The sequence below is a fragment of the Salmo salar genome, chromosome ssa17, assembly GCF_905237065.1.
Source record: "Salmo salar chromosome ssa17, Ssal_v3.1, whole genome shotgun sequence".
NCBI classification, from domain to species: Eukaryota; Metazoa; Chordata; class Actinopteri; order Salmoniformes; family Salmonidae; genus Salmo; species Salmo salar.
The window spans coordinates 1,241,779-1,267,242 of NC_059458.1; the positions used below are offsets into that span (position 1 = coordinate 1,241,779).

The following is a 25,464-nucleotide window of genomic DNA, read 5'->3' on the forward strand; positions in this document are numbered from 1 at the left end:
TCTAATTTCCACTACTGTAATGAAGCAGCATTCTTGGTACGTGCACAACCACACTCGCCTCATGGCAACACTGTACACAAGCGAGCAGAGTTCAACCACTTTCAGTAGTACGGGTAGAGCGCTTTTTCTCAAAACGGGTTAAATGCACGCCCCTTGACTCCAATGACCAATGTTGCATTACAGTTTGCCCGATTTAGACGGGGGGAATCTTGTCGTAACCGCCTTTCTGATTAATATTGCCGATGGCAGGAAATTGATGAAGCGAAAATGGTTTATTCCTAATATAGCCTGAGACGTGCAGAAATGAACGCGCCGCACCCCAACTATAACTCAAGGAAATCCACTAAACCCATTGGTGGTGTTAAGTACACCAATTGGACGTTGTAATTCGATGGTTGTCTTTATTGGGCGGGCTGTACAGTAGGAATAGTGTCCACAGGCTTTACAAGACGCTAATATCTGTATGCTTTGCATATACAGGTCAGGTTGCAGAGATGCAGGGGAATGGGTAGTTTTGGGGTAGAGCAAGTGAACTGAACTTCTGGGTTAGTGTGGCCTAAATTGCTATTCTTTAAATGCACCTAACTTTAATGAAATATTTGACATATTTTTGAGAAAACAGTTACAGTGTTTGAATGTATGAACGTGTGGCACTCGTCAGAGCTATTGGAGTTATTTTCTCGTATTCATTATCTATTCAAAAGGAAATGTGGGAGACTGGTGAGTAGACTTCTGTATCTTTATCTGGTGAAATGTAATAATTTCCTGAGTATATTTTCCAAATGTTTTTGAAATAGCTCGATGCAACGTTGAATTTGATGATGTGTTAGGCCTATGTTGTAAAATTACTTCCCTTGTGTTGATCATATTGTAATTTGACTGATAGGATTAAATGAGAACCATGCTAAATATTTTACAACCGAAATGTATCGAAAATGTAGATGAATATGTCAAGGAGGAGCCTGCCAAGCCAACTGAGATTGCACATAGTTTCGAATCTCAAAGTTATTTTCAGTATTTGGATGCACACTATTTAGGCAACTTGCGCTGTAAAACAATTCCTATAGCCACAATGAAGTTTAGCCTATATTTGCATGCCATGTTGATATCAAATAGGATGATGATGATGATGATTATTATTATTGTTGTTATGATATTATTGTGTTGTTACTGAATAATACATACCGTATTTGTTTCCCCCTCAGTTATCATTTGGTAGGATTTATTTTATGAATCTGAAATCAGGTTAGCCACTGACTAACGTACATTGCGCCTATCCCAATTCCACTGTGCGTGTGACAGCGGCTAACCTGGTTTTGGGGAGACTTCTCTACTGCCGCCGCGGGAAAGGCCTTGCCCAGACACACTTTACAAAATGCAACATCTCGTGCTATCTGACACCTGTTATGTGGGAATAATTATTTGCTTCGGCATTACTGCCCTCCCTGTGGCCTTTCTGAGTACTACTGTATGTAGTACACTATCTCCAGGCTATACAGTCAGAGGCCTTTACATTAGACCTACTATGGAGTTGCCGTCCTATAGGCCTGGCATGCCATCTACTGGGACTCTAGGCTGCTGGTGGTGAGTGTTTCTCTGGCATTGCCTTGCTTTACTTTTGTGTGTATTTCATTAATTAGCACAAATATGGTCCATAACTTGTATCAATGTATATATACTCTGTTCCAAACCAATGACAGGGTAACATTGTCAAGTCACACTAAGAAAAAAAAGTTAACTTTCTATTGAAATCATGTGGCATCAAGTATATTTATTTCCATTGTGTGGTTTCAGTGTTTAGTTTATTGCCTCATGGATTACTCAGAGTGACACCCAGTAGATAGATAAGTAAGTGGTGTATGTCAGACTGTGAACGTGCAGATACTCACGGCACCATCCTATCAACAGGCAGGCAGCAGGGCTATATCCATAGCATTCAGGCTCCGGCCATAAACAGCCTCTGGCCCCCCTCCTCTTAGACCCAGGCACATGTGTACTGTACATCTGAAATTATTGGGTAGGTGTAAGCACATGGCAAAAGTGGAGCTACCAGCATATTGCTTATACCTATCCAATCTTTTCTGACCTACACAAATGGTTAGGGGCTAGGGTTGTTTTTGGACAGGGGTTCCTCACTTTCTAGTGATAAGAACAGGGTGCTATTCAATGCCATGACTTCCAACCCATGTCCTGCCTAGATACATATGATATACATATTGTTCTGTCTGGATAAGGTCAGTTTCCATATCCAAAAGGCAAAAGTTTGCCTTACCTCTTGCTGAACCAGTCTAAACAGATTCAGTGAGAGAAGACCCATGTTGAGTGGTATGGTATCTGTGAGCAAATATAATGCCCTCATCGGGTAGACACCCTGCAAACCCATCAAAATCTGTTAATGTTCTACTGTTTGTGAGATTGCTGTCCTTAAGGTTAGCTTTTGGTGGTGAGATTGTGCGTGAAAGAGAGGTAGTGCCTGTGTGACTGTTCTGTATGTGAGTGGCTACAGGCCACAAATGGGACATTTCAAAAGATTAGTGACTAACTGGATGTGATTGAACTGCTCCTGAACTAGAAGGCCTTCCAGTGTGATAATCCATGATAGGAAATGGAAGTTTCCATGAGACTGATGACACGACATCAGCATTTAGTATTCCACTTCTGCTGTATGCTCATATCAGTGTGACCCTGCAACAGCTCAGTGTGTGTGAGAGAGAGCTTCCCATGTCATACCAGGTCAGAGAACTGTCCCCCTCTCTCTCTGCTTTCTTTCCCTCACTTCTCTCCCCCTCCCTCTCTCTGTCTCCCTGTCTCTCTCCAGACTATGGGAACTGCAGGGATTCCGGGGCTTATCTATCTCCAGCCAAGCCAGACGTGCCCTGATCTTGTCACCATAATCCAATTCCACATAATTCATCTTAATATCAGAACTGTCTAGTCCTTTCAAGTAGCTCTGACAAACATATGTACCTCAGCTACTCCCTCAACCCATAGAGGTGAGAGTTAAAACAGGAATGTAGAGAAATGCCGATTTAGGCAAAGTCATTAGACAACTATTGAAGGGTGGAAAAAGTAGATAAATATAGAGGTGCAGATACAGTATGTAAAGGGAAGAGGAATCTCTTTATGTGGCAGCAAGGACAAATATTTACAGAGCTGTGGAGCAGCTAAGCAGAGTTTGTTTCAGCATTGTGGCGGTTCATGGGACTCCGTCAGACAGCCATCATGTTTATTCTCACAGATATACACAGAGAGAGGGAGAAGGGTGGGACTGGGTCATCTGACGTGGGTTCAGAGAGGAGGACTGTGTAACATGAATAGAGTCCAGAGTCGGGGTCAGCGCACTGTTTATGATATCACTTACTGTAGTAGTGATATCACTAACAAGCTTCATTACAGAAAGGCAAACTGAATAGACATTTGACTTTTCATCACTATCTACTCTGCTAAATATACTATCAGGGCGGTCGGTAGCCTAACGGTTAAGTGTGTTGGGCCAGTACCCGAAAGGTCGCAGGTTCGAATCTCCGAGCCAACTAGGTGAAGAATCTGTTGATGTGTCCTTGAGCAAAGCACTTAACCCTAATTGCTCTGGATAAGAGTGTCTGCTAATTGAATAAAAAACACGATTGTACGGTCCTAGTTCTGCACTCTGTCATGTTTGCATTTTATTTTCCATGTTCAAATACCATGGCAAGTCACTGTGGCTAGAGGTACGAGCAGGGGCCTGGACTAGAGCATGGGAAGTGGTGAGTATATGGCATGAAGAAGCACTTGAGTAGAGCATTAAATGTGCATGTTCAGCTATCGTGTGAGTGGACACATCAGCATAGCATAGACTTCATAGCAGCTGGTGGTAGGTCACATGTACTGTATGTGTACTGTATAATATCACCCTCTATGTGTTCTCTACTTCTCTCCTGCACCAAGGGAGACATTTTGGTAACAGATTGTATGAGCCACATTATGTGTATAATGTATTTAATGTGCTTTCTGTCACTCATTGTATTGGAAGTGTTGCCGTAACCATTAAAAACAGCCCGATAAAGCAGCCTTTATAAAATGTATGAATATCATAAATGTAAAATTCATTAAACTAGCAATGGTCATCCAAATTGTTAAAAGTTATTAAAAACAATTCTAATAAATGCAAGTTGGACAATGGATGAAGATACTCCAACCTTTTATAACTTTTATAATTTATCAGATATTGAGTGATTTATAGCACATAAAACATTTTCCTACTGTATTATTGATTGTATGTTTGTTTATTCCATGTGCAACTCTGTGTTGTTGTATGTGTCCAACTGCTTTGATTTATCTTGGCCAGGTCGCAATTGCAAATGAGAACTTGTTCTCAACTAGCCTACCTGGATAAATAAAGGTGAAATAAAAAAATAAAAAACTGGCATGGAGTTCAATGAATGGAGTTCATGGATTTTGGTGGGAATACAGGTATTCAATTCGATGCCATGTATCACTTTTTTATGTTTATTAGGTACACCCATCTATACTGAACAAAAATATAAATGCAACAATTTCAAATATTTTACTGAGTTACAGTTCATGAGGAAATCAGTCAATTGAAATAAATAAATTAGGCGCTAATCTATGGATTTCACATGATTGGGAAAACAGATACAGTGGGGGGGAAAGTATTTGATCCCCTGCTGATTTTGTACGTTTGCCCACTGATAAAGAAAGGATCAGTCTATAACTTTAATGATTGGTTTATTTGAACAGTGAGAGACAGAATAACAAAAATATCCAGAAAAACGCATGTCAAAAATGTTATAAATTGATTTGCATTTTAATGAGGGAAATAAGTATTTGACCCCCTCTCAATCGGAAAGATTTCTGGCTCCCAGGTGTCTTTTATACAGGTAACGAGCTGAGATTAGGAGCACACTCTTAAAGGGAGTGATCCTAACCGCAGCTTGTTACCTGTAAAAAAGACACCTGTCCACAGAAGCAATCAATCAGATTCCAAACTCTCCACCATGGCCAAGACCAAAGAGCTCTCCAAGGATGTCAGGGACTAGATTGTAGACCTACACAAGGCTGGACTGGGCTACAAGACCATCGCCAAGCAGCTTGGTGAGAAGGTGACAACATTTGGTGCGATTATTCGCAAATGGAAAACACACAAAAGAACTGTCAATATCCCTCGGCCTGGGGCTCCATGCAAGATCTCACCACGTGGAGTTGCAATGATCATGAGAACGGTGAGGAATCAGCCCAGAACTACACGGGAGGATCTTGTCAATGATCTCAAGGCAGCTGGGACCATAGTCACCAAGAAAACCATTGGTAACCCACTACGCCGTGAAGGACTGAAATCCTGCAGCGCCCGCAAGGTCCCCCTGCTCAAGAATACATATACATGCCGGTCTGAAGTTTGCCAATGAACATCTGAATGATTCAGAGGACAACTGGTGAAAGTGTTGTGGTCAGATGAGACCAAATTGGAGCTCTTTGGCATCAACTCAACTCGCCGTGTTTGGAGGAGGAGGAATGCTGCCTATGACCCCAACAACACCATCTCCACCGTCAAACACGGAGGTGGAAACATTAAGCTTTGGGGGTGTTTTTCTGCTAAGGGGACAGGACAACTTCACCGCATCATTTGACAGGGCCATGTACTGTCAAATCTTGGGTGAGAACCTCCTTCCCTCAGCCAGGGCATTGAAAATGGGTCGTGGATGGGTATTCCAGCATGACAATGACCCAAAACACACGGCCAAGGCCACAAAGGAGTGGCTCAAGATGAAGCACATTAAGGTCCTGTAGTGGCCTAGCCAGTCTCCAGACCTTAATCCCATAGAAAATCTGTGGAGGTAGCTGAAGGTTCGAGTTGCCAAACGTCAGCCTCAAAACCTTAATGACTTGGAGAATATCTGCAAAAGGAGTGGGACAAAATCCCTCCTGAGATGTGTGCAAACCTGGTGGCCAACTACAAAAAACGTCTGACCTCTGTGATTGCCAACAAGGGTTTTGCCACCAAGTACTAAGTCATGTTTTGCAGAGGGGTCAAATACTTATTTCCCTCATTAAAATGCAAATCCTTTTAGAACATTTTTGACATGCGTTTTTCTGGATTTTTTGTTGTTGTTATTCTGTCTCTCACTGTTCAAATAAACCTACCATTAAAATTATAGACTGATCATTTCTTTGTTAGTGGGCAAACGTACAAAATCAGCAGGGGATCAAATACTTTTCCCCCCCACTGTATGCATCTGCTAGTAACCGACACCTTAAAAAAAAATTGGGCTCACAATGGGTCTCAGGATCTCGTCACGGTATTTCTGTCCATTCAAATTGCCATCGATAAAATACAATTGTGTTTTTTGTGACCCACCTGTTAGCTTGCACGATTCTTGCCATTCTCCTTCGACCGCTCATCAGCAAGCTGTTTTTGTTGTCCACAGGGCTGCTGCAGACTAGATGTTTTTTTGTTTGTCGCACCATTCTCTGTAAACCCTAGACACTGGGGTGTGAAATGCCCAGTAGGCCGGCCGTTTCTGAGATACTGGACCCGCCTGGCACCGACTATCATTCCAAGCTCAAAGTCGCTAAGGTAACTCATTTTGCCCATTCTAACGTTCAATCGAACAGTAACAGAATGCCTCGATGCCTGTCTGCCTGCCACGTGACTTACTGTCTGTAGGAGCGATCCATTTTCGGGAACAGGGTGGTGTACATAATAAACTGGCTGGTGAGTTTATACATTTTCATATTGCATCAGCTATTTTTATTTATTTTGTGTGTTAAAATAAGGTGCCTAATTTGCATAAATACAACATGTGTATTTGCATATATGAATATTAACATAGAGTGGAACAGGGCTGCAACCACCAAACACCTTCTCCGTCTAACCTGCCAGCACTCACCTGCTCCGTCTAACCTGCCAGCACTCACCTGCTCCGTCTAACCTTCCAGCACTCACCTGCTCCGTCTAACCTGCCAGCACTCACCTGCTCCGTCTAACCTGCCAGCACTCACCTGCTCCGTCTAACCTGCCAGCACTCACCTGCTCCGTCTAACCTGCCAGCACTCACCTGCTCCGTCTAACCTGCCAGCACTCACCTGCTCCGTCTAACCTGCCAGCACTCACCTGCTCCGTCTAACCTGCCAGCACTCACCTGCTCCGTCTAACCTGCCAGCACTCACCTGCTCCGTCTAACCTGCCAGCACTCACCTGCTCCGTCTAACCTGCCAGCACTCACCTGCTCCGTCTAACCTGCCAGCACTCACCTGCGCTGTCTAACCTGCCAGCACTCACCTGCGCTGTCTAACCTACCAGCACTCACCTGCGCTGTCTAACCTACCAGCACTCACCTGCGCTGTCTAACCTGCCAGCACTCACCTGCGCTGTCTAACCTACCAGCACTCACCTGCGCTGTCTAACCTGCCAGCACTCACCTGCGCTGTCTAACCTGCCAGCACTCACCTGCGCTGTCTAACCTACCAGCACTCACCTGCGCTGTCTAACCTACCAGCACTCACCTGCGCTGTCTAACCTACCAGCACTCACCTGCGCTGTCTAACCTACCAGCACTCACCTGCGCTGTCTAACCTACCAGCACTCACCTGCGCTGTCTAACCTACCAGCACTCACCTGCGCTGTCTAACCTACCAGCACTCACCTGCGCTGTCTAAACTGCCTCATTAATTACTGTTGTTGCCATGTTCTCTCATAATTCAACAAGTGTATCTGTTAGAGACAATTTCGACATATTTGTATACAGAACATACAGAGCTCCATGTACGTGTGTAAATATATTAAATATGAATGTATATGATGAAATATTAGTTACGTACCTTTATGATATATATTTACCTGATTGAGATATATTCCTTTGTTATTAGCATGCATACAAACAGGCCATATTATGTATTTTTCATGTCAAGTAATCTAGGCTTTAAATTGATTGGAGAATAATTTTTTGATGTTAGATTTAAGAAGAATAAACCTTTTTGTTGCACCATATCCCTGGATCTCATTGAATGTTTTTGCTGTTTGGGAACTTCGAATGTGGACTGACTGTCAGCTTCCGAAACAACCCCGCTTCAGGCTAGGGCAGTGGCTATGGTCAATTGGTAAGGAAGCCACTAGTGTTAATAGCAGGATACCCTCAGATTAAAAATCAACATGCTTGGTTCTAGGTTACATCTATCTAAACATGCAGTACTTTACATTGTTTGCGAGATCAAACATAATATCACTATAATCCGAGTATTCATTTTCGGAAGTTGCTTTCATTTTAGCGCATCTAATTTGTAAAAATGTCAACTGTTTTAAATTATTACTTTTTTAAATTCCACAAAAAGTAAACACCCATCAAAATACATTTCCCTTTCTTCTCTTTCTTGTGATGTAAGTGTTGAGAGGGTTCATTAAATCCCCATCGAAGCTTTAGAGTTCTTATAGATTCAACGGAAATACAATATATTCCATTGAGTCCATTTCAGCCATTAGTGTGTTTGACAGGTCATTACAAGCATTTCCGGGAAAATGAGAGGCACAAGCAAGAATATGAAAGAGCCGCAGGAGTCAAACGAAAGTAATCAATCAAGCGAGATTTAAGTGACAAGTAGATTTTGCACCCCTCAAACACAGGATGGCTGAAAGAGATCCTCAAGTGGGCGGGGCATGCGCGTTCTACATCATTAAACAGTGCCTCATAGAAAGGGTGACTGGAGTTTTGAGTGAGCATTATGCACTAGCATGTGAAATATTCAGAGTTTGACATCCCAACAGTGGCCCATCTTTGCCATATCTTATTGCATCACTTAACCAGGCCTGTAGATGCAAGTATATATTATGCAACTATGATGTGGTCTTGGGGAGGATTTAACGGTTTCATTCAATCAAAACACAACAGGAAGTTTATCTAACATACAGTGCACAATCTTTTATTATATTTAAATACACAAATAAAGTAATAATTCTCTAGCTAAAGGTTTTCCTAAATAATTTTACATTTCATACATAGGTACTTTGCAGTGTACAGTAGCAAAATGCTATAAATATATTTATGTGCTAGTATATACAGTATGTATATAGTATATGTGGTAATCTGGAGGATAATAATAATAACAGACTGTAGGTATAAAGACAGACAGGGATTAAATAGAATATGTGTTGGTGACATTAAGTAAACAGTGAACAACTCCTTGGCCCTGCCGTTCCTTGTTTTATCTCCATGATGACTCTCTGGATGTCACGGCTGCAAGACACACAAAAATAAATTGGGATGATGTCTCCCTTCATTTGGTTTCGAAAACACTTTTCTTGAAAACAATTTTCTTGTTAAGGTGGAAGGAGAGCTTGGTAGATAGAGATTGTAAATCATGCCCTGGGAGTGGGCAGAAGTTGGCCCTAACCACTGATTCAGGGTCAGTTCTTATTTAACCACCTAATGGATTGGGTTAGGGACATCTGATCAAGGATCTGTGGTGAGGCAACTTCTACCTCAAGCATGCCATCTCTATTACCCCACTAAAGCCAGAGAAACCGCCGAAATACCCCAGCAACCAGGAGGGAGCACACACACGAATAAACCCAACATCACACATACTAGGCCATGGCCATGTTTCAATACTTCTGAAATGCATTGTTCCATTCTCTGTCCTTAGAAGTAATGACTATTCTGAAATATCAGAACTAATGTGAAGGATGCATGTTTTAAGTATTCAGACAGGGCCCATGACCTCACACAGAGGAGAGAAGGGACTGTGCAATACATCTTACAGCATTCTAAGGTCAGGTTCTCTCTTTCTCTATGGAAGTCAAAGGTCACCAACATACAAGGCAATACGGAAGTAATCCCCCAAACAGAGACAGAAAAAGGCTCTCTGACACAACCAAACACAATTGTATTTTACACTACAGTCAGAATGGTCAGTCATTGAGCCACATTTATCAATTGTAAGCAGCACAAATTTGTATTTTTTTCCCAAAAAATGTCTGCATTTAAATGAGGCCCACTCTTATATACAGAAATAGAGTGGTGACAGTGTAACAGTGTGTTTCTGTTGTGTGTGGAGAACAGGCCTATTGTTCTGCGGGTGGACAGACACCCTGCGTCACTGGACTGACCGGGGGGAGAGAGGGGAGGGGGGAAATCAGGAATAACTCACAGCTGCACCACCCGCCTGGGTGTTACAGTCCAGCTGGAGTAGAGGGAGCAGGAGGCAGAGCTACTGTTAGTCCACAACACAGAGAGAGAGACTGACAGAAAGAGAGAGAGAGAGAGAGAGACTGACAGAAAGAGAGAGAGAGAGAGAGACTGACAGAAAGAGAGAGAGAGAGAGAGAGAGAGAGAGAGAGAGAGAGAGAGAGAGAGAGAGAGAGAGAGAGAGAGAGAGACTGACAGAGAGAGAGACTGACAGATAGAGAGGGACGGGTAGCCTATCCTCTGATGAGGATAGGCTACCCATCCTGTTGGGGGAGGACGCAGAGAGCTGTGTGTTGGCAGCGCACTACATTGCTGCATGCCATAAGTTGAGGGACAGTGTCTGACAGACCAATAAACCTGCACATGTCCTCTACTGTATGCTTATTGTTAAATGTATGGTTATTTTGACCCTTGGTTATTGTTGTTACTGTTGTCCCGTTGACAACTTTGATTCTCATTTGTATTTATTTTTATATTGTAAATATCCAAAATAAGCTTTGGCAATATGTATATTGTTACGTCATGCCAATAAAGCGAATTTAATTGAATTGAGAGAGAGAGACTGACAGAGAGAGAGACTGACAGAAACAGAGAGAGAGAGAGAGAGAGAGAGAGAGACTGACAGAACAGAGTGAGAGAGAGAGAGAGAGAGAGAGAGAGAGAGAGAGAGAGAGACTGACAGAGAGAGAGAGAGAGAGAGAGAGAGAGAGAGAGAGACTGACAGAGAGAGACTGACAGAGAGACTGACAGAGAGAGACTGACAGAGAGACTGACAGAGAGACTGACAGAGAGACTGACAGAGAGAGAGAGAGAGAGAGAGAGAGAGAGAGAGAGAGAGAGAGAGAGAGAGAGAGAGAGACTGACAGAAACAGAGAAAGAGACCAGAACAGATGGGTGTGGTCGCCAGGCATGGCCCAAAAAGTCAAGCTGAGGCATGGGAAGGCCGGAGTGGGACAGGGCGGGGTAGCGGCAGGTAGTGTCACACATACACACCCTCTGGGTTGAGGCTGGACACCAGCGGGTTCTGCAGGTTGCGGGGGTGTCCCAGGAACTGCTTGGCTGTGGGCCGGGGTGGCGACTCTGAGGGGAGCAGGCCCAGGCCTGGTGGAGAGAGACGGAGGTTAAGGAGGAAAAATCTTCTGAGAGAGAGTGTGTGTGTGTGCGTGTGTATCTGTACCTCCGTTCCTGTATCTTTCCTGTAGCAGATTAGCCAGTTCTAGCTGGTCCAGCTGGTCGCTGAGGTCTGTGCGTGAATGTGTGTGTGTCGGCAGGACTCCCGCCTGCTGGATGAACTGCTGCAGGTTACACTGCCTCAACTCCTTGTTCAGCTCCTCCAACTCCTCCTGCTTCTCCTGGGGAGGGACACAGAGAGGGGGGGGGGAGGACAGTCACACCCAATCCCAGATAGACTCCTAGCCCCTACACCCTACACCGACGCACTTGATGATTCTATAGGCATAGGTGTTGGATAGGTCTAAAGTTAGGTTTGGGCTTCAATTAAGTGATCTCTTCTCATTCTCTTTGTTTATCTCATTCTATTAATATTATACACCATTAGAAATGTGTTTGACACTGAAATGTACATCGGACAGGTTCAATAATATTTGGATTTAGATACATATAATTAAAGAAATGGTGAGATGTTTCTATTGCATGCATCAACTCCTTTGTTTTCTAGGACTACCTCCCAAATATGCAAGCTGGAATATAAATCAACCACAGATACACAGCCAACTGGAAGACATGAAATGTAATTTGCAAGGTTACTTAGGTTACATAATCATTAGAACAAATACAGACTGGGTGATGTTGAGCTTTTAAAGGCTGTAATTCATATTCCCGCCACAAGAGTACAGCAACATCCACAGCATGCATCTCAGAGGTCAGAAGCTCATCATCATTAATGAACAGCCAGCCAGACACCTGCTGTATACATCTAGAAAGCCACTGCTAGCTGCAAATGTGTAACATTCCTGACCATACAGTTCATAAGCTTGTAACGATCAGTAAAGTATGTTTTGACTGTATAGACACCCATCAGTTAGAATTTCTGACTTAGAATATGTGGACAACTACAAATACCTAGGTTAGACTGTAAACTCTCCTTCCAGACTCACATTGAACATTTCCAATCCAAAATTACATCTAGAATTGGCTTCCTATTTCGCAACAAAGCATCCTTCACTCATGCTGCCAAACATACCCTCGTAAAACTGACTATCCTACCGATTCTTGACTTCGGCGATGTCATTTACAAAAAAGCCTACTCACACTCTACTCAGCAAATTGGATGCAGTCCATCACAGTGCCATCCGTTTTGTCACCAAAGCCCCATATACTACCCACCACTGCGACCTGTATGCTCTCGTTGGCTGGCCCTCGCTTCATATTCGTTGCCAAACCCACTAACTCCAGGTCATCTATAAGTCTTTGCTAGGTAAAGCCCCGCCTTATCTCAGCTCACTGGTCACCATAGCAGCACCCACCCGTAGCACGCGCTCCAGCAGGTATATTTCACTGGTCACCCCCAAAGCCAATTCCTCCTTTGGCCGCCTTTCCTTCCAGTTCTCTGCTGGCAATGACTGAAACGAACTGCAAAAATCACTGAAGCTGGAGACTCATATCTCCCTCACTAACTTCAAGCACCAGCTGTCAGAGCAGCTCACAGATCACTGCACCTGTACACAGCCCATCTGTAAATATCCCATCCAACTACCTCATCCCCATACTGTTATTTATTTTGCTTCTTTGCACCCCAGTATCTCTACTTGCACACTCATCTTCTGCACATCCATCACTCCAGTGTTTACCGTAATTTCCGGACTATTAAGCGCACCTGAATATAAGCCGCACCCACTGAATAATTTTTTTGGAACATAAATAAGCCGCACGTCTATAAGCGCAGGTGCCTACCGGTACATGAAACAAATGAACTTTACACAGGCTTTAACGAAACACGGCTTGTAACAAAAATAAATAGGCTTTAACGAAACACGGCTTGTAACAAAAATAAAAAATTAGCAGTAAGCTTTAGTTGTCTTTTGCACTGAGTCAATTCCTCACGCTGCTGTTTCCAACGTCTTATCATCGACTCATTAAGACCAAGCTCCCATGCAGCAGCTCGATTTCCTTTTCCAACAGCCAGATCAATTGCCTTCAACTTGAAAGCTGCATCATATGCATTTCTCCGTGTCTTTGCCATGAGGGTGACAAAATGACTACCGTAATCAGAATGATGGGAAGTTTGCGAGCGCTCGATTGAATCTAAACAGTAAACAAAAAAGTTGTTTGACCTTAACCCGTTCGGCAATTTCATTGGTCTAATGAAAGCTTCATGCCGCCAAAAAACTGAGCACGTCACAGAATGTGTTTTTTTTTTTGAAAAAAAAGTGTGAAGGCGGGAAAAATCCATATATTAGCCGCGTCATTGTTTAAGCCGCGAGGTTCAAAGCCTGGGAAAAAAGTTGCGGCTTATAGTCCGGAATTTACGGTAATTGCTATATTGTAATTATTTTGCCACTATGGCCTATTTATTGCCTTACCTCCCTTATCCTACCTCATTTGCACACACTGTATATAGACCTTTTCTATTGTATTATTGACTGTATGTTTGTTTATTACATGTGTAACTCTGTGTTGTTGTTTGTGTTGCACTGCTTTGCTTTATCTTAGCCAGGTCGCAGTTGTAAATGAGAACTTGTTCTCAACTAGCCTACCTGGTTAAATGAGGGTGAAATAAAATTGAACTAGGTGGAAGAGAAGACGACACTGGTCTTTCCAACGTCAACATTTCCTCCATCAATTAAACATTGACGCACACAAGTAAACTAATCAATTAACCCAATCGACTTTCCACTTGTGCCTAGTCAATATAATGTCAGAACAGTTGAGAGAGAGACAGAGGGGGGGGTCCTCTGGAAGCAACGTCAGCACAAGAACTGTTTGTCAGAAGCTTCATGAAATGGGTTTCCATGGCCGAGCAGGTGGACCAGCAAGAAATGCTGAGAGATTAGTGCTTTTTGAGGTCGGTTTGGTTTCTGTTGGATAATCTTTTTAGACATTAAATGCACTATGTGGGTTGAATGCTGCTACACAGAACAAAACAAGTCCCATGACGGTAGTGACTGCCCATTACTTCTTGTCACTTATCAACCATCATTTGTTCACATTATTTAAATAAAATATTTCAGTTGTTGTGTATACTACATTTGCTTTAGGCCTATTTCACAGTTTATTACCACAATTTCTGCACTAAACTATGTAGAATATTGGCCTGTTGGAAATTATAACTCCCTACTACATCGCACAGTTCAGGCTGATATGATTTATCTCTAGAGAAATTGTTCATTGCCTCACAGAAAAAACAAAAACAAAATGGAATTCAAATAAAATGAACAAAGGTCAATCAATTAGTAAAAACAAATAAATAATAACTGAAATGTTGGTTTATCGCTCAGCAGTGCCAGCAAGCTATAGTCCTGTACCATATTTTCTTCGTCAGTGGGCAAACGTACAAAATCAGCAGGGAATCAAATACTTTTTTCCCTCACTGTATGGTCCTGTACCATAGCACAACCAGCAAGCAATGGTCCTGTACCAGAGGAGGACCAGCAAGCTATGGTCCTGCATCAGTGGAGGACTAGCAAGCTATGGTCCTGTACCAGAGGAGGACTAGCAAGCTATGGTCCTGCACCAGAGGAGGACTAGCAAGCTATGGTCCTGCACCAGAGGAAGACTAGCAAGCTATGGTCCTGCACCAGAGGAAGACTAGCAAGCTATGGTCATGTACCAGAGGAGGACTAGCAAGCTATGGTCCTGCACCAGTGGAGGAATAGCAGGCTATGGTCCTGTACCAGAGGAAGACTAGCAAGCTATGGTCCTGCACCAGAGGAAGACTAGCAAGCTATGGTCATGTACCAGAGGAGGACTAGCAGGCTATGGTCCTGTACCAGAGGAGGACTAGCAGGCTATGGTCCTGTACCAGAGGAGGACTAGCAGGCTATGGTCCTGTACCAGAGGAGGACTAGCAAGCTATGGTCCTGTACCAGAGGAGGACTAGCAAGCTATGGTCCTGTACCAGAGGAGGACTAGCAAGCTATGGTCCTGTACCAGAGGAGGACCAGCAAGCTATGGTCCTGTGCCATAGGACAACCAGCAAACTATGGTCCTGTACCAGAGGACAACCAGCAAGCTATGGTCCTGTACCAGAGGACCAGCAAGCTAGGGTCCTGAACCAGATGTGGACCAGCAAGCTCTGGTCCTGCACCAGAGGAGGACCAGCAAGCTATGGTCCTGCACCAGAGGAGGACTAGCAAGCTATGGTCCTGTACCAGAGGAGGACCAGCAAGCTATGGTCCTGTGCCATAGGACAACCAGCAAACTATGGTCCTGTACCAGAGGACAACCAGCAAGCTATGGTCCTGTACCAGAGGACCAGCAAGCTAGGGTCCTGAACCAGATGTGGACCAGCAAGCTATGGTCCTGCACCAGAGGAGGACCAGCAAGCTATGGTCCTTTACCAGAGGAGAACCAGCAAGCTATGGTCCTTTACCAGAGGAGGACTAGCAAGCTATGGCCCTGAACCAGAGGAGGACTAGCAAGCTATGGCCCTGAACCAGAGGAGGAACAGCAAGCTATGGTCCTGTACCAGAGAAGGACTAGCAAGCTATGGTCCTGTGTACCAGAGAAGGACTAGCAAGCTATGGCCCTGAACCAGAGGAGGACTAGCAAGCTATGGTCCTGTACCAGAGAAGGACTAGCAAGCTATGGTCCTGTACCAGAGGAGGACTATCAAGCTATGGTCCTGTACCAGAGAAGGACTAGCAAGCTATGGTCCTGTGTACCAGAGAAGGACTAGCAAGCTATGGTCCTGTACAAGAGGAGAAACAGCAAGCTATGGTCCTGTACCAGAGGAGGACTAGCAAGCTATGGTCCTGTACCAGAGGAGGACTAGCAAGCTATGGTCCTGTACCAGAGGAGGACTAGCAAGCTATGGTCCTGTACCAGAGGAGGACTAGCAAGCTATGGTCCTGTACCAGAGGAGGACTAGCAAGCTATAGTCCTGTACCAGGCAGCAAGCTATAGTCCTTCCTCCTTGGAGGAACATTTATATATTCATTACATTTTTATTTAACCTTTATTTAACTAGGCTAGTCAGTTAAGAACAATTTTTTTTACAATGATGGCCTACGAAAAGGCAAAAGGCCTCCTGCGGGGACGGGGCTGGGATTAAAAAATAAAAATAAAAAAAATATAGGACAAAACACACATCACGACAAGAGAGACACCACAACACTTCATAAAGAAAGACAATAAGATAGCATGGCAGCAACATGTGACAACAAAGCATGGTAGCAACATAACATGGCAGAAACCCTACATGGTAGCAGCACAAAACATGGTACAAACATTATTGGGCACAGACAACAGCACAAAGTGCAAGGTAGAGACAACAATACATCCCGCGAAGCAGCCACAACTGTCAGTAAGTGTCCATGAGTGAGTCTTTGAATGGAGATGGAGATAAAACTGTCCAGTTTGAGTGTTTGCAGCTAGCTCGTTCCAGTCGCTAGCTGCAGTGAACTGAAAAGAGGAGCGACTCAGGGATGTGTGTGCTTTGGGGACCTTTAACATTCTCCGTGTCGGAGAATGGCGCGGATGGATAGGGTACAGGACCATGCTTCAAGCTCTTAGAAAACATTGCAGTATTTTGTTTTTTAATGTGTTATTTCTTACATAATTAGCCCAGGAATGTTTTGGTGTTATTACATACAGCCGGGAATAAACTTTTGGATATGAGAGTGGGGGTAACTCACCAGCATTACGACCAGGAATACGACTTTCCCGAAACGGATCGTTTATTCGTACCCTCCAGGGCAATTGAACTGATCCCAGAGGTACTCAGAGCGGACTTTTAGTCCAACTCAGGAGGCGCGCACACCACCCACCGCTACCGAATATATTACTTGCTAATGTTCAGTCTCTGGATAATAAAGTTGACGAACTCAGGGCAAGGACTTCCTTCCAGAGAGACATCAGGGATTCTAACATTCTGTTTCACGGAAACATGGCTCTCTCACGTTATACTGTCTGAGTCCGCTCAGCCAGTCGGGTTCTCAGTTCATCACGCAGACAGGAATAAATATCTTTCCGGGAAGAAGAAGAGTGGGGGTGTATGTTTCATGGTTAACTACTCATGGTATGATTGTGATAACATACAGGAACTCAAGTCCTTTTGTTCACCTGACCTAGAATACCTCACAATCAAATGCAGACCGTATTACCTCCCAAGAGAATTCTCTTCGGTTATAGTCACAGACGTGTATATTCCCCCTCAAACCGATACCGCGACGGCCCTCAAAGAACTTCACTGGACTTTATGCAAACTGGAAACCACATAACCTGAGGCCGCATTTATTGTAGCTAGGATTTTAACAAAGCAAATTTGAGGAAAATGTTACCGAAGTTCTATCAACACATTGCCTGTAGTACTCGAGCTGCTAAAACACTCGATCACTGCTACTCCAACTTCCAAGATGCCCTCCCCCGCCCTCCCTTCGGCAAATCTGATCACCACTCCATTTTGCTCCTCCCTTCCTATAGGCAGAAACTTAAACAGGAAGTACCCGTGCTAAGGACTATTCAACACTGGTCTGACCAATCGGAATCCACGCTTCAAGAATGTTTTGATCAGGCGGACTGGGATACGGTGACTGAGTTTATCAGGAAGTGTATAGGAGATGTTGTACCCATTGTGACTATTAACGTCTTGCTTCCGGACAAGCTAAACACCTTCTTCGCCCGCTTTGAGCATAACACAGTGCCACCGACTCGGTCCGCTACCAAGGACTGTGCGTTCTCCTTCTCCGTGGCCAACGTGAGTAAGACATTTAAGCATGTTAACCCTCGCAAGGCTGCCGGTCCAGACGGCAGCCTCAGAGAATGCGCAGACCAGCTGGCTGGAGTGTTTACGGACATATTCAAATCTCTCCTTATCCCAGTCTGTTGTCCCCACATGCTTCAAGATGTCCACCATTGTTCCTGTACCCAAGAAAGCAAAGGTAACTGAACTAAATGACTATCACCCAGCAGCACTCACTTCTGTCATCATGAAGTGCTTTGAGAGACTAGTCAAGGATCATATCACCTCGACCTTACCTGACACCCTACACCCGCCCCAATAGATCCACAGACGATGCAATAGCACACTGCTTTATCCCATCTGGACAAGAGGAAAACCTATGTAAGAATGCTGTTCATTGACTATAGCTCAGCATTCAACACCATAGTACCCTCCAAGCTTATCATTAAGCTCGAGGCCCTGGGTCTGAACTAGAGGTCGACCGATTAATCGGAATGGCCGATTAATTAGGGCCGATTTCAAGTTTTCATAACAAAATCGGTATTTGCCGATTTTTTTTACAATTATTTAAAATGTTTTAATTTTTACACCTTTATTTAACTAGGCAAGTCAGATTAAGAACCCATTCTTATTTTCAATGACGGCCTAGGAACGGGGGTTAACCTATTTAGGATAGGGGGCAGTATTTTCACAGCCGGATAAAAAACGTACCCGATTTAATCTGGTTATTACTCCTGCCCAGAAACTAGAATATGCATATAATTGTTTGATTTGGATAGAAAACACCCTAAAGTTTCTAAAACTGTTTGAATGGTGTCTGTGAGTATAACAGAACTCATATGGCAGGCCAAAACCTGAGAAGATTCTATACAGGAAGTGCCCTCTCTGACCATTTCTTGGCCTTCTATAGCCTCTTTATCGAAAACAGAGGATCTCTGCTGTAACGTGACATTTTCAACTCAACCCTGGATGAGAGAGGTAAACGCATCACCAAACCCACCTATCTGGAGAGGCCCATCCATAAGACAGTCACCCTCCTGGAAGCCGATCAAAAAACCTGCAGACCCCTTTCACAGAAATCACAGGTGATTGGTGGGAGTGTAACTGACAATTAATCTGTAAGTCTATGTCGTTGTTTTTGTGTTCGCTAAGCGGGGAAATGATAAGACAAGTGGAACTACGTGGCTAATAACTGTTGTAACGGGGATCATTATCGTAGCAACACATCTTTGGGGGTGAAGGCATTCCCGCGCGGTGTTAGCTAAGTTTTCATGTTACCGGGTGTAGTTCGTAAAGGTTGATATGTGTATGTTAGGATAAAGCGTGAATTCATGCCAGGAATAATAAGTGTGAAGTTTGATTTCCTCCCTTCTGTAATAAGCAGCCAATGAGGTATTTTTTCCTTTATTTGTGTGTTCAATCTGATACTGTTATAGCTCCGGCTAAACTGTTTATGTATGTAAGCACTTCAGAGTTATACCAAGCTAATAAGTCACTCATAAGACAAGAAGGTGTAAGATTGTGCTTAAACTGTATTTTCATTTACTTTATAGTTCTCACGGAAGGTGATAATTCTGACTAAACTACAGAATAAAGCCGCCAGTCAAAATCAAGGAACGGTTGTGCTCGTGGTTACTGGAGAGAGCTACAACGAATGCCTCCAACTCAATCATCAAGTTTGCAGACGACACAACAGTAGTAGGCCTGATTAACAAGAATGACGAGACAGCCTACAAGGAGGAGGTGAGGGCCCTGGGGGTGTGGTGCCAGGAAAGTAACCTGTCACCCAACATCAACAAAACAAAGGAGGTGATCGTGGACTTCCGGAAACAGCAGAGGGAGCACCCCCCCTATCCACATCGACGGAAAAGCATTGGAGAAGGTGGAAAGCTTCAAGTTCCTCTGCATACACATCACTGACAACCTGAAATGGTCCAACCTAGGAGGCTGAAAAAAAATGTGGCTTGGCACCTAAAACCCACAAACTTTTATAGATGCACAATCGAGAGCATCCTGTCGGGCTGCATCACCGCGTGGTACAACAACTGCACCGCCCACAACCACAGGGCTCTCCAGAGGGTGGTGCGGTCTGCCCAACGCATCACCTGGGGAAAACTACCTGCCCTCCAGGACACCTACAGCACCCGATGTCACAGGAAGGCCAAAAATATCACCAACGACAACAACCACCCAAGCCACTGCCTGTTCACCCCGCTATCATCCAGAAGGCGAGGCCAGTACAGGTGCATCAAAGCTGGGACCGAGAGACTGAAAAACAGCGTCTATCTCAAGGCCATCAGACTGTTAAATAGCCATCACTAGCACATTAGAGGCTACTGCCCTATATACATAGACTTGAAGTCACTGGCCACTTGAAATAATGGAACACATATTTTGCATTACTCATCTCATATTTATATACTGTATTCTATCCTATTCTACTGTTTTCTATCCTATTCTACTGTATCTTAGTCTATGCCGCTCTGACATTGCTCATCCAAATATTTATATAGTCTTACTTCCATTCCTCTACTTTAGATTGTGTGTATTGTTAGATATTACTTGTTAGATATTACTGCACTGTTGGAGATAGAAACACTAGCATTGTGCTAAACCTGGAATAACATCAGCTAAACACGTACGTGACAAATACAATTAGCTTTTGACAGAATGTGACTGGCAGAACGGGTGTTGTATGTGGAGGATGAGGGCTGCAGTAGGTATCTCAGATAGGGGGGACTGGGGCCTAAGAGGGTTTTATAAATGAGGCCAACTTGTGACTGACTAAATAAAAGGGTCAGTCATGACTATATAGACCAGACTTAATCACAAAGTCACACTCCTACTCAGCTGACAAACTGATACCAAATTAGATTTTCATGGTCTTATAATCCATTTTCATAGAATGCCTATAGCACAGTCATTACTTATGGATCACAATGAGATGGGTTGCAATGGTCTAAGAGCGCCAATGGCCCCGTCTTAATGTGGGATGTAGCAAATGCACTCAACCCATATGAAATACATTAGAATATCATTAGCTACATACAACAGCATCACTGTCTCCAACTAGCAGCAAACACTGACAGACCTGCTTGTGGCAAAGTCAAGCCAAGAAAATGCACTTGTGCAATGGATTAATGACCTTTATTCAGTTTTTTAAAATGTTTCTCCATTTCAGATACAAGAATATAAGGAAGTACAGGTACTGTCAATGTGATACAAATGAGAGTACAGATATGGGGGAGTGTATCTAATCAGTCCAGATGAGAACTAAGCTGTCACAGCCAATCATACCAGTCAACCCAGTTCAGCCAGACACCCAAAAGGGGTCCCATTACAATTCATAGCAAACATTCATACATTTAGGTCCACGTGTGATTTAAGTACAAAACATTGTGTAAATGGTAAGCATTTTTCTCTCCAATATAGGTTTTCCCCATCACCATTGGAGACAGAGACCATATTTATTTGTTTGTTGAGTGTCCTTGCACTGATGAATGTATGTGTGTTTGCTGCAGTGTGCTGGCAAGAGGGGGTGAGAGATAGTAGCTACACCAGTGGTTCGCAAAATGTTTTGATAAAGTGTTCAAATGTTCTTATGATAACACGATTTGCCTTGATCAAGGATCATTAAGTTGCAGAACACCATTAATTGATTGATTAATGTCATTGATCGGCTCACTTGTTTTCCCAGGTCTCAATCAGTTTGTCCCACAGCACTGACCAACCATTTGGGAACCACTGAACTACAACCTTCTCATGGATACTGGATAGGAGTGTGGGTGAAGGAGACTGCAAGCTAAACCCCTCTCTCCAGGGCCCTGCCCTCTCTCCTTACCTGCAGCAATGACTCAGCCTTCCCCAGAGCCCTGTCCGTCTCCGATAACTCCCCCTCCAGCTCCTCGCTGTGCCTCCCCTGGCTCTGTAGCTCCGCCCTCATCACGCCTAGCGACTCCTCACCCCCCGCCTGATTGGCCCTCCCAGCATGGGCACCAACCCCAAGGTTCTCCCGTTTGATCGCCTGCTCCAGCTGGGCGGAGCGAGACGAGAAGTCGTGGAGTCGCCGGCCGCAGTCGTCCATCTTGGCATGGAGCTCCCCCAGCCTCCTCCTCATCCCCCTCTCCCTCTCCACCTCTGCCTGCAGCTCTTCCTCCCAGAATGTCTCGTGGGCCAGCTCGGCCTGGTTCCTCCTGGCTGCCTGCTCCAGAGCCTCCATCTCCTCCTGGAGGCGAGCCTCTGGGACAGGGGAAGGAGAGGAGGCCGGGGAGGCCCTGTTCCTGGACCGAGAGTCTCTCTCCATGGCCTCCAGCTGGGCCTCAAAGGCCCTCAGCCTCTCCTGCTGCTGAAGAATCTGCCGGAAGACCTCCTCTTTGGACGGGCCCACGAGAGGGGAGGGAGAGTGGGGGGAGGGAGAGGGGGAGTGGGAGTGTGGGGAGGGGGAGGTAGCATGGTGAGGAGGAATGGGGCTGGGTGAGGACCTCTCTTTGGGGGAGTCGCAGGGAGACTTCCTAATGAGCTGCTTGGCTTTGGGGGAGGTGGAGGGCCCCAGGTTAAAGGTGAGGGACTTCTTGGGCTGGGTGCGTTTGAGGGGCTCTGGTTCAGGGTGTTTGGGCAGGGAAAGAGGGGCGACCCGGTCCTGGGTGGAGCCAGAGCCAGACCCTGGTCCATCGCTGCTGCTGGGGCCGGTGCGGCGCAGGAAGAACTGGACGTCGTTGCCGTGCTGGCCCAACTTGGCCAGGGACTCCAGGGGCCTTTCGTTGGCTAACAGCTGCCTCTCTGAATCTCTCAGTCTCTGGATCAGCACGTAGCGACCCGTCTGACCTGTGGCAGGAAGAGAGAGTCAGAAAACTGAAACAACATAAAATTAGCACAAATCATTAACAGCTCGTTGCACTCTCTCTGGCTATGGGCATATGGCTAATGTCTATACAAGACTCTAAACTCTAGTTCTTCAGTCCTTAACTAAACTCTCTCTTCTCTCAGCAATGACAAATATATGTCTTATACAACGTATAAACATGTTCAAACAAACTGAAATGAGGACAAGCTCTCCCTAATGACCTGGCAGTGGGGTTTAGGTTTTGGCACTGCAGAATGTGGCTTCAATACAGCCTGAGGGTGTGGTGACAGAAGCTTGCTCCATACCAAGTCGACCCCTAGCACCATTCCCCCTTAGCACTTCATTGAGGTCAGAAAGGAAGGATAGGTGGAAGAAATAAATAACACAGTGGTCCCATCTTACCCTATCAGTGGGATTTTCACCATATTGCTTATGCCCATCCTATTCTTTTAAATCTAAAGTGCCTATGGTGTAGTAGGGTCTAGTCAGGGTTGGTTTAGAAAGAACCGTGGGGTTTAGAGGGAAAGAACTCGCTCCCCAGAGAGGAAAAGGGACTGAGATACTGACCAATGGCCTGAGCCAGTGCGATGACCACATCCTGGCAGGAAGTCTCCTCTGATAGGCCACAGACCACGCGCACCACTCCGTCCACCCACACCTTCAGTTCCATCTGAGACGCGATGCTACGAAATGCAATGAGGACTTCACTTCAGATCCGCTCGGTTCGGCTCAGTTCAGCACTGCAGGGTACTACTGACTCCTCTCTGCAGGGAAGAGAAACATGGATAAGGAGGGTTTAAACATTTTTTATATTACACACACACAATTTTTTTTTTAATCACAACCAACCAATTAGTTACAATACAGAAATTCATGTTACACAGAACTTGTCAAACTTCCACAATGTTATCTAGCCAAAGGGGGTGAAAAAAGTAATCCCTCGAAACTAGCAGAATAATATTGTTGCTCAGTTTAACACACCCGACACGCAGCTGTGTCACACACAAATGGCCCCTTTCTCGCTCTATCCTCTGTTGAGTATTGAAGCTATGGGTTTATACATCTCTCCTACAGGCTCTATACAGAACAGAGCCTTATTGACGTCAGGCCCTGCGTATGTGTGACTGAGGTTTAGATTTTCATTACGCTGCCCCCGGGGAGCTGAGCGGAGCATTGCATTCCTGAAGTTTCCTGTTGGTTAGTTGGAGCTCGGGTGGTACCTCACGGATCGGAGAGCATCAACTCAGATCTGTAACCCAATTAAATGCTCTGCTGCCCTCCTTCAAAGACATTATGACAGCTTAGTGCCGAGAAGAGTGGACAGGCAGAATGCACCATAGCCACTCGGTGTGTAGGTGAGAGAGAGTGTGTGTGTGATCTACTTAGATGCTTCCCACCAGTAGCTGACCTGGCAGACCTGTAACTTCAGAGACTGTCACTGGGAAGAGCAGCAGGCATCCTAACACAGGAGGAGATTTAGGCCTAAGTGGATTTCACAATGAGGAACAGGAACAGCACTAACCACTCCCCTGCTGTGTGCCATTTTATGATTTTACTTCATCTGTATTCCACTAATAATAAGGCAATAACACACATTGCCTGACTCAAAGTCAATAGCCTTGGGTGTTAAAGCACACACACAGACCTACAACTTTTATTAACGATAGTAGTAGTAGTAGTAGTAGTAGTAGTAGTAGTAGTAGTAGTAGTAGTAGTAGTAGTAATAGTAGTAATAGTAGGCTATACAGTTTCTCATTTGGCATATGTAAGGCCATATACACTGATCTGGCAGTGTGACTCTTACATAAGTTATGTCAACATGAGTAATAGTTCAAATGACCCACTTGTTCTGTAACTGGCACACAGCACAGCTAGTGTTTGAGCTCAAACCCCTAGCCTAGCTCCTCCTCTCTCTGAGGTGTTTTTTACTAAAATCCTCCATTATCTCCTCCTCAATGACTGTTGGCTGGGGTCCAGTGGTCGTCTTTAGGGGAGCTGCCCAGCACGAATGCAGGACTTATCTGATGAGCACAAGAATTCCATATTTCTTAACAAACCGTCATTATAACGGTTTATATACCGTCGCTAGCTCCGCTACCTGCGACCCAGCTACCCCCAACATTACTCATGTGGTATAAACAGGCCAAACACTGGGCGAGCTGGGAAGCAACAGAGCTTATCACAACACCACCACCACATACAGAGAAGGAGTCACAGCTAGGGCTGTTACGGTGAGTGTATTACCGCCACACCGGCAGTCATGAAGGCAGTCAAATACCAAGTAACCGTTTAGTCACGGTAATTAGGCTTCTCCAAACTCTGATGCTGCTGATAGTCATTAGTAGCCTACCAAACTTGCTAACTGCCTGGTACTCAACATGAGCACAACATTTCTATAGGATATGCAAATGCATGAGAAAACAGAGTGATGGCCTCTTAAAAAGAAGAGGATCTCATCAGCTTTCTATAGGCTAGGCCTATTATATTCATTTCTCAACTTTTCTAATATTAAGCACATGGCTTCTCTTTACAACAGGAGTAGTCTACCTGGCTGGCATGAAAATGAACCAAGGGAAAAGCGT

The 25,464-nt window shown here is 44.6% G+C and overlaps 1 protein-coding gene and 1 long non-coding RNA gene across 4 annotated transcripts in view; one reads left to right on the top strand and one right to left on the bottom strand.

Moving 5' to 3' along the window:
* Positions 1-347: 347 nt before the first annotated feature.
* LOC123728115 (uncharacterized) lies at positions 348-3,636 on the top strand. The gene is made up of 2 exons (XR_006759955.1): positions 348-1,584; positions 2,819-3,636. It is a non-coding gene; the product is annotated as an uncharacterized lncRNA (long non-coding RNA).
* Positions 3,637-8,897: 5,261 nt separating this feature from the next.
* LOC123723710 (ras association domain-containing protein 7) overlaps positions 8,898-25,464 on the bottom strand; it is a 56,373-nt gene continuing 39,806 nt past the window's right edge. For all 3 annotated transcript variants that reach the window (XM_045698703.1, XM_045698702.1, XM_045698701.1), the window contains 5 exons: positions 23,450-23,646; positions 21,881-22,863; positions 11,356-11,530; positions 11,172-11,279; positions 8,898-9,227 (listed from right to left, as the gene is read on the bottom strand). In XM_045698703.1, the coding sequence (XP_045554659.1) occupies positions 9,196-9,227; positions 11,172-11,279; positions 11,356-11,530; positions 21,881-22,863; positions 23,450-23,552 (1,401 nt within the window). In that variant the 5' untranslated portion in view covers positions 23,553-23,646 and the 3' untranslated portion in view covers positions 8,898-9,195. The remainder of the gene's footprint in view (positions 9,228-11,171; positions 11,280-11,355; positions 11,531-21,880; positions 22,864-23,449; positions 23,647-25,464) is intronic.